Source organism: Macrobrachium nipponense, chromosome 47 (assembly GCF_015104395.2).
Source record: "Macrobrachium nipponense isolate FS-2020 chromosome 47, ASM1510439v2, whole genome shotgun sequence".
Lineage (NCBI taxonomy): Eukaryota > Metazoa > Arthropoda > Malacostraca > Decapoda > Palaemonidae > Macrobrachium > Macrobrachium nipponense.
The window spans coordinates 6,255,654-6,263,153 of NC_087222.1; the positions used below are offsets into that span (position 1 = coordinate 6,255,654).

Below are 7,500 nucleotides of genomic sequence, written 5' to 3' on the forward strand. Positions count from 1 at the left end.
TACACACCTCCTCTGGACAAGTAAATTTGTAAACTACATTCGTGCACATCTCCTTCGGTCCCCCCGGAGCGGTGCTGTTCTTCATTATTAAGGCTGCTACAAGGTTGGGCTTACTATATATCCTGAGGCTTATTTTATGGTAAGGGGCTTTTGGGGTTACGCCTCTGTTTATTATCCCGCGTAGTGTGCAGCAATCCTCCTTGTATGCAGACCCATAATGTACACAATGGTAAATAATCAAGTTTTCCTCGTTTTTCGCCATGGTGTTGGGTTGGTAAAATTTGTCCATTTTCTTTTTTATTGCTGCTTCGATAATTTGATCTGCATACCCGTTGTTTGTCAGCAGTTGGCGAATTCGGTCGAGTTCGTTATGTATATCTTTCCATGATGAGCTGTGTGTGAAGGTTCTGTTGACATACGCACTCACGACAGACTTTTTATATGCGTCCGGGCACTCCCCGCGTGCGTTCAAGCAACGGCCAGCGTTCGTTGCTTTCGTATAAACGGTCGTCTTAAACTGTCCTTCTTGTTGTTTTACCAGGACATCAAGAAATGGCAAAGTCTTCTGCTGGCTGTGCTCTGTGGTGAAGTTGAGCACTGAGTTTCTTTTCAGAGCATCTGCTAGTTTTTTGGTATCTTCAGGCTCTTTTATTGTGACGAATATATTGTCGATGTACCGCCCATAAATCCTAGGTTTTAGATGTTCTCTAAAGTCCTTTCTTCGACGGTGGCCATGTACATATTTGCAAAGAGGACCCCATAGTGGGGATCCCATGGCGACTCCATCTACTTGTCGAAATAATTCCCCCTGATGAGAGAGGAAAGGGGCTTCTGTAGTGCTAGCTTTCAGCATCTCTCGGAGGACATCTTCGGAAATGGGCAGCGGGTTCTTCTCGGACCTGTATACACGATCAAGAATGATGTCGATCGTTTCTTCGACGGGAACGTTCGTAAACAAACTCTCAACGTCGAGTGAGGCAATGTCGTCTTCTGGTCCTTTTTCCTGTAGGAGATCAATAAACTCCACCGCTGATTTCAGTGAATATGCACCGGGTATGTAAGGTACCAGCAAATCATTCAGGACTTTCGCTATCCTATAGGTTGGGGATGTCATCTGAGAGATGATGGGCCTTAGGGGGTTACCTGCCTTGTGTGTTTTCACTGTTCCGTAGCAGTAACCGGGCCCATAGTCTCCTTTTACCTTAGGGAATTTTACAACGTCTTGCTGATTGTTGGCCCTAGTCACAAGCCTCGACACTTTCTTTCTGAGGTCCTCGGTGGGGTCTTTTGTCAAGCGTTGGAATTTGGAAGTGTCCAGGAGGATCCTATCCATCTTTTCAAAATAATCACTTTTCTTCATCACTACGTACACTGATGATTTGTCACCTTTCCGTATGATGATGTCTGGGTTGCTACGTAGTTCTTAGCGGCTTCCCTCATCTCCTTGGTGATTAATTGGCTTCGGAAATGTCCTCTCTGTCGTCCTGCTTCTCCAACAAGTTCATCAATGACGGTAGGTGTTAGTTCTAGCTTACCATCATCTCGGAGTTGTAAAAGTCGGTCTATAATATATATATATATAAGTATATATAATTTAGATATATATTTATATATATATATGTGTGTGTACGTATATGTATAACTAAAAATAAACGAAACTGTGTTAAAGAACAAGTAATATGTACTTCAGAAGAGACATACACACCCAGACAAGACATACACCGACAAAACAACCACATTGACAAAACAACTTGCAAAGCAACTGAACTCTTGCTGAAGACAGAGCCTGAGAGGCACCCAGACTCACATGAAACTTCCCCACATCTTCGGGTCCAATAGTATCCAAGTAACAGGGTTTCTCGACAGGTTCAACAGGGACTAGTCCAGCCCCGTCGCCCTGTGCAGTGCAGATGGCGTACCTGGTAACCCTTTGACTTGGGTCATCGATGTTGCTGTCTGAACCCGTTTTCAGCACAAGGAGGGTCACTGCGAAGACGATCAGGTTCGACAGCACAGTAAAGGCGTACCTGCAACGAAAGGAGAGCTGATTAACATGAGCTTTCTTCCAATGACACCAGTCGTCGTTTACCTAGTCTAGCGCTAATGCCTACTTGGGATTATTGCTCGCTAATGACAAGCAACTTTGTAAAGATTGTTGAGAAACGTCTATTTTCTCTCTCTTAACTAACGTATGCGGGGCTATCTTGGTTTCGGCTTATTGTTTTCTAGCTTTGAGTCACCAGTTTAACAACGAAGCCTGATTTTAAAAAAAAGTACTAGCTAGTGAGACATTATTTCCGTATGAGTGAGAGTGAAAGGGAGATTGGGAGGAAATCCGAAGAAAAACAAGAAATGATAACCTGAATGTTTGTTGCAGGAATCACATTGTTTATTTTTTTATAATGGAAATGCTTTAACCAGTATCATTACTGCCAAACACAGTCGTACAGATAAAGACGAGAAGACCATTACCTTTCCAAGCAGGCTTCCAATGAACTGGGAATACTAAGTGGATAATTGGAATTGCTTTTGGAATATAAAATTCTATGCTAAAGGCCAAGCACTGGGACCTATGAGGTCATTCAGTGCCAAAAAAGAAATTGAGAGTAAAGAGGGGCCTTAAAGGTGTAACAGGAGGAAAATCTCGCAGTTGCACTATGACACGATTGTTAAGAGAGGGTGGAAAGTATGATGGAAGGAAGAGAATATGAACGGAGGTAAAGTAAGAGGAATGAAAGGGGTTACAGCTATGGGGCCGAAGGGACACTACAAAGAACCTTAAGCAACGTTTACAGAGCACCAAAGAATTATTTACAGAGTTTGAGGCTGCCATTAGAACAGCGAGAGAGGAGGAGAAACTAATAATAGGAGCTGACATACTCCCCAGGGAGCCGAAGTGGAAGGGACAGAATACAAAGATGCAAAATAGATACAGACACCGGATAATAAAGGACAATATTTTTATACATATATAGTTGTTAAACTGTGGACACTCGTAAACTAATGAGCAGCAACAATCATGAATACTGATGCTCATAAGTTCAAGAGTGTCCAGTGGCTAATTCACATTTAGCCTTTACTTAACAAATATTTATGTAGTATAAAGATATTGTCCTTCAACAAACTGTGTATGTATCTATCTGGCATCTGTGGATTCTATCTTTTCCACTTCGGTCTCCCAGTTCTTTGGAATCCTGTACTGAAAATAAATCCCTGTAAACTTCTTATTCATTCATGTTGAAAAAGGCATTGCATAGAAAATCTTGCATAATGAACTCCTGTGGCACTGACAAAAACGCTCTGGAATTTACGAAATGTTCCGTAAGAAAAATCTAAATGTGCAACAGGATAAGATTTTTCTTAAAGTTTGACATGAACTGTATATTTGACAATAATGAAATATATACCAACACTGTAGACATAGCAGATCTTGTTTGCTATAGTAAAACGGAAAAATAGGAAAGGCCCCAGTTGCCCGTTAGTTCACCTAAAAGAACGTTACGGATTCTCCCCATATTTTTGTGACTGTTCTGGCCACCCCACTCCACGGTTCCATAAATCCTTCGGCCTAAGGCTACGCATGTCTCTTTAAGAACGTTACCCAAACCATTTGATGGTACAGGACTGAATCTGACCACAGGGTCAAGGCTCATTCCAACATTTCCAGAAAGAATGGAAAAACCAGGGGGCACCAGAATATAACGAGAGGCGAAACCAAGGAAGTAAGATTAACATAAGCCTAAGTACAGACCACAATGGACGACTAAAAATGAGGAAAGGAGACATGTAAGGTGAAGTCAAACATGATTCCATCTTCTTGGCCTGTACCTAATGGAATTCAGCTCAGTCCTCTGGCGCTTCTCCGTCGTGAGTTCAGGTATGAGGGCCAGATGAGAGATCTGGACGGACGCCCACCCAAACTGGAAGACGCACACGAAGGACACGTAATATGCAAATTGGGTCCATTGGTTCGTGCCTTTGCATCCCAAGCAGGAGTTGAAGATGAATGGGAAACTCAGGGCAACCAGAATGGTGCCTGCAATGGTGAGAAAAAATGGTTTCAGTTTCCATGAAATTGGGAATGAATCATCTATGTCAGTTGGGTAGTTTGGAAACCAAATTTATAAATCGTTAAACCTTCTGTTTTATACATTGTTGTACCTCATTTTCTCTCGACCATTGCAAGATAGAGTGAGAAATAATGCCATATAAGAAAATAACGACGTTTCAGATGTAGTAGATGAGATGAGGATGATAACGGCTCAGACATGTCCCTCGCACCACCCCGGGAAGAATGGTTCTTTCTATACGTGACAGTCAGTGTTGGACCATAATACTAAATTGAGCATCACACGCGAAATCTGATATCTTCAATAATCGCTTTAATTCAAAACTTTACTTTTAATTGAAGACATTTCTACATTTATCTACCTTTGAATTTAAAAAAAAAAGACAAACGAAGGATTCCTCATAAACTTCATTACTTCCTTCCCTGTATTTGTGTGATTTAATGACTGATTAAGAGTTAGACAACCTAGCCTCTACTAATATGTCAAAATGGAAAAGTAACGAAAAAGAAGCTCTAAATAAGAAACGAAGCAAAATGAGCGGGTCACCTTACCAGCCAAGTGCCAGACTTTCCGGCGACCGTATCTGGCGCACACAGGGATTCTGTTTTCTTTGTCGGAAAATATCCTCACAAAAGGGGTACTCAGGCCGTCTGCTACTTGACCGACAAGGAGCACAAGACCAGCCATCATGGGGTCGAACAGAAGGACCTGTTGAGAACGATATTTGAGAGATGTTCTTCCTCAGGTTTTCACTGGAGGCTAAAACAGACAGAAATAGTACTATTAATGAGGTAGACGTTATTCATAATGCGCAATCATTCACAGGGAACAAGTCTAAAGCACTCTCATCTTGCAAAGCTGTATTCCACTGGAGACAGAAACTGACCCTGAATAAATCAAACAGAAAACAGAGTGAGCAGAGAGTATCATATGAATACAGACACATTTTAAAAAATTATCATAGTTAACAGAATCAGTGGCGTAACTAAGGGGTGGGGGCACTGTCTGGCGTGGGGGCGGGGAGACAGGGGCCACTCTAGCATCTTTTGAGCAGATCTGGTCTGGCATAATTCTAGATTTACTAATCAGTTGCACCTTGATGTCGTTATTAGCGAATTCGCTTCCAACAAGCTCGTAGGGATCCGTTGCAAATATGCCGTGTTGTTTTTGTTTTAACTTTATGACATAAAATAAATGACAGAGATGTTCAGGCTTCATTAAAATATGCGTTTCATTTTCACCACTTTAGTTCTTTTTAGCACGAGAATGGGGCTGCGTTTCCCAAGTCTGCCCTGGGAGCCCACTAACCACTAACGCTCGTTACGCCATTGAACTGTAAGTTCCTAAGAAGAATAAAGTCAATGATGCACAGCGTTTATAAGTAGCATCTTATCGTCTCTGCAACTACTGAGAATTGCATATCGTAAACAGCAGGAAGACGAATGTTAGCATCAAGGTCTACAGAGCCGCAGCCACTCGTAGCTCTACCAACAGCAGTCACGCAACTCCCGGGCCACCGCCGGCAGACAGTAACCGAACTCCTTAGGATTCGTTTGGGGAGAAGCAGCTATCGGTTGTTCACTTTTCGCTGGCTACGAATTCCAGTTTGCTTTCTCTGTCTCTCTCTTTTTTTTAACTGGTATCCAAGGATTATATATATACACATTTCTGTTCATAGGGAGTTTATACTAATATATATTATATATATATATATATATATATAATATATAATATATATATATATATATATATATATATATATATATATATCATATTTTCGGCCCAGACCATATATGTTAACCGAAGGGGAATTTTTTAGTCGATAAGAAATTTGTCTGCTCACAGGCGCGAACCATAGAAACCAACAAATTTGTTGGGTTCAATGGTTCGCGCCCGTGAGCCAACAAATTTCTTATCGACTAAAAATTCCCCTTCGGTTAACATATTTGAAAATGTACTAAGAAATCACAAAAGTAAGCCCGTGATTTCGTTTATTAGCTGAAGCCACTGGGAAAATTAAAAAAAGAAATGAAAGAGTGCCAAGTAGTTTCGTGTACTGAACACATCTTCGGAAGATGTGTTAAATACACGAAACTACTTGGCACTCTGTCTTTTCTTTTTTAAACTTTCCCAGTGGCTTTAGCTAATATGAAAATATATTAATTCCGAAGTAGAGCGAATTAGATATTAAAGAACATTTGTAGTTCGATGTCTACATATATAAATGTGTGTATATATAAATGGTTGACAGCAGATTCGGGCTGAAACTATGTAAAATATTTACCCTGGGTACAACAAGGTAAATTAAGGTTAGGTTAGGATGTATTATGTTTTTCGGCAATTTTAATCGAAACAAATACCTATTCCTCCAATCTGCAGTGGCTACATTTATCGATGTCGTGAACTTTTTAATTGATATATAGCAGCTACCTTTAGCACACAGAGGGAATCATACGGCTGCTACTGCACTTCTACCGTTACAGTTGAAAACAGTCAGCCATTTTTAAATATCTATCGAATCTAAGATGGCCATTACCAGTGTCGGGAACACAACTGCCACTAATTAATTTCTCAAAATTCACCAGCCTGTCCATCCACTAATAATTCATTGTTAACCGGAAGCATCGAGACATTATTGTACCTGAGAGGAATCTCCAACATATTAATCAATTAAATTTTAGTTTTTGAACAAAATGTTGTGGGTTTTGGTACCTGATTTTAGGAGAAGCACTCAAATGTCTGTTTACCACCAGCTTACCTTCTCACAGAAGATGAGGAGATAAGAGAACCACATGGAGGCACAAAGGTCGTTGAATACGTGGCCGACGCCATAACTCAGCTTGACGATCCATGGAAGGGACTTCATCGTCCTTGTGCGACGGGACTGTGCTACTGCTGCCGCTACTGCTGCTGCTGCTGCTTCTGCTACTGATGCTACTGCTGCTGCTGCTCCCTCGTCGATAAAGGTCCTGTTCGGCTCTTGGCTTCGGGAGGATTGACTTAGAACTGAGTTTCTAGCGACTGCCTTTTTGCTTTATACAGTAAGTCTTGACTTGTCGAGGCAGACAGTCGGGTCTAAAAGCGTAAGACTTATAAGTGACGTACGTCCTTTCTTCCAACTGTTGAGCTGGTTATGCCATCAATCTCCTCCCCCGAAGTGTCGAAGAACTAGAAAGGTACAGACTGTCATTGACAACGAAAAACCAGCCTTTTTGTTATTATTATTATTATCATGCAGTGGACCATTAGTGACTTGACCAGGAATCAAGATATTTCAGTTTGAATTAAAATTGTCTGAATAAGAAATCACTTGTTACAATGAACCATAACACACGACAGTAACAACATTTCAGAACATATATGCCTGAGAATGAATGAGAATCCTTTTCAAGATGAACATGGCAGCAACTAAAACTGAAATGGTGAGACA

The 7,500-nt window shown here is 41.0% G+C and overlaps 1 protein-coding gene across 1 annotated transcript in view; it reads right to left on the reverse strand.

Annotated features, from left to right (window-relative positions):
* LOC135204425 (major facilitator superfamily domain-containing protein 12-like) overlaps nucleotides 1–7,500 on the reverse strand; it is an 18,791-nt gene that overhangs the window by 11,112 nt on the left and 179 nt on the right. The window contains exons 2-5 of the mRNA XM_064234636.1: nucleotides 6,829–7,238; nucleotides 4,622–4,778; nucleotides 3,829–4,036; nucleotides 1,808–2,027 (exon numbers count right to left, since the gene is read on the reverse strand). Of these exons, the coding sequence (XP_064090706.1) occupies nucleotides 1,808–2,027; nucleotides 3,829–4,036; nucleotides 4,622–4,778; nucleotides 6,829–6,936 (693 nt within the window). The 5' untranslated portion in view covers nucleotides 6,937–7,238. The remainder of the gene's footprint in view (nucleotides 1–1,807; nucleotides 2,028–3,828; nucleotides 4,037–4,621; nucleotides 4,779–6,828; nucleotides 7,239–7,500) is intronic.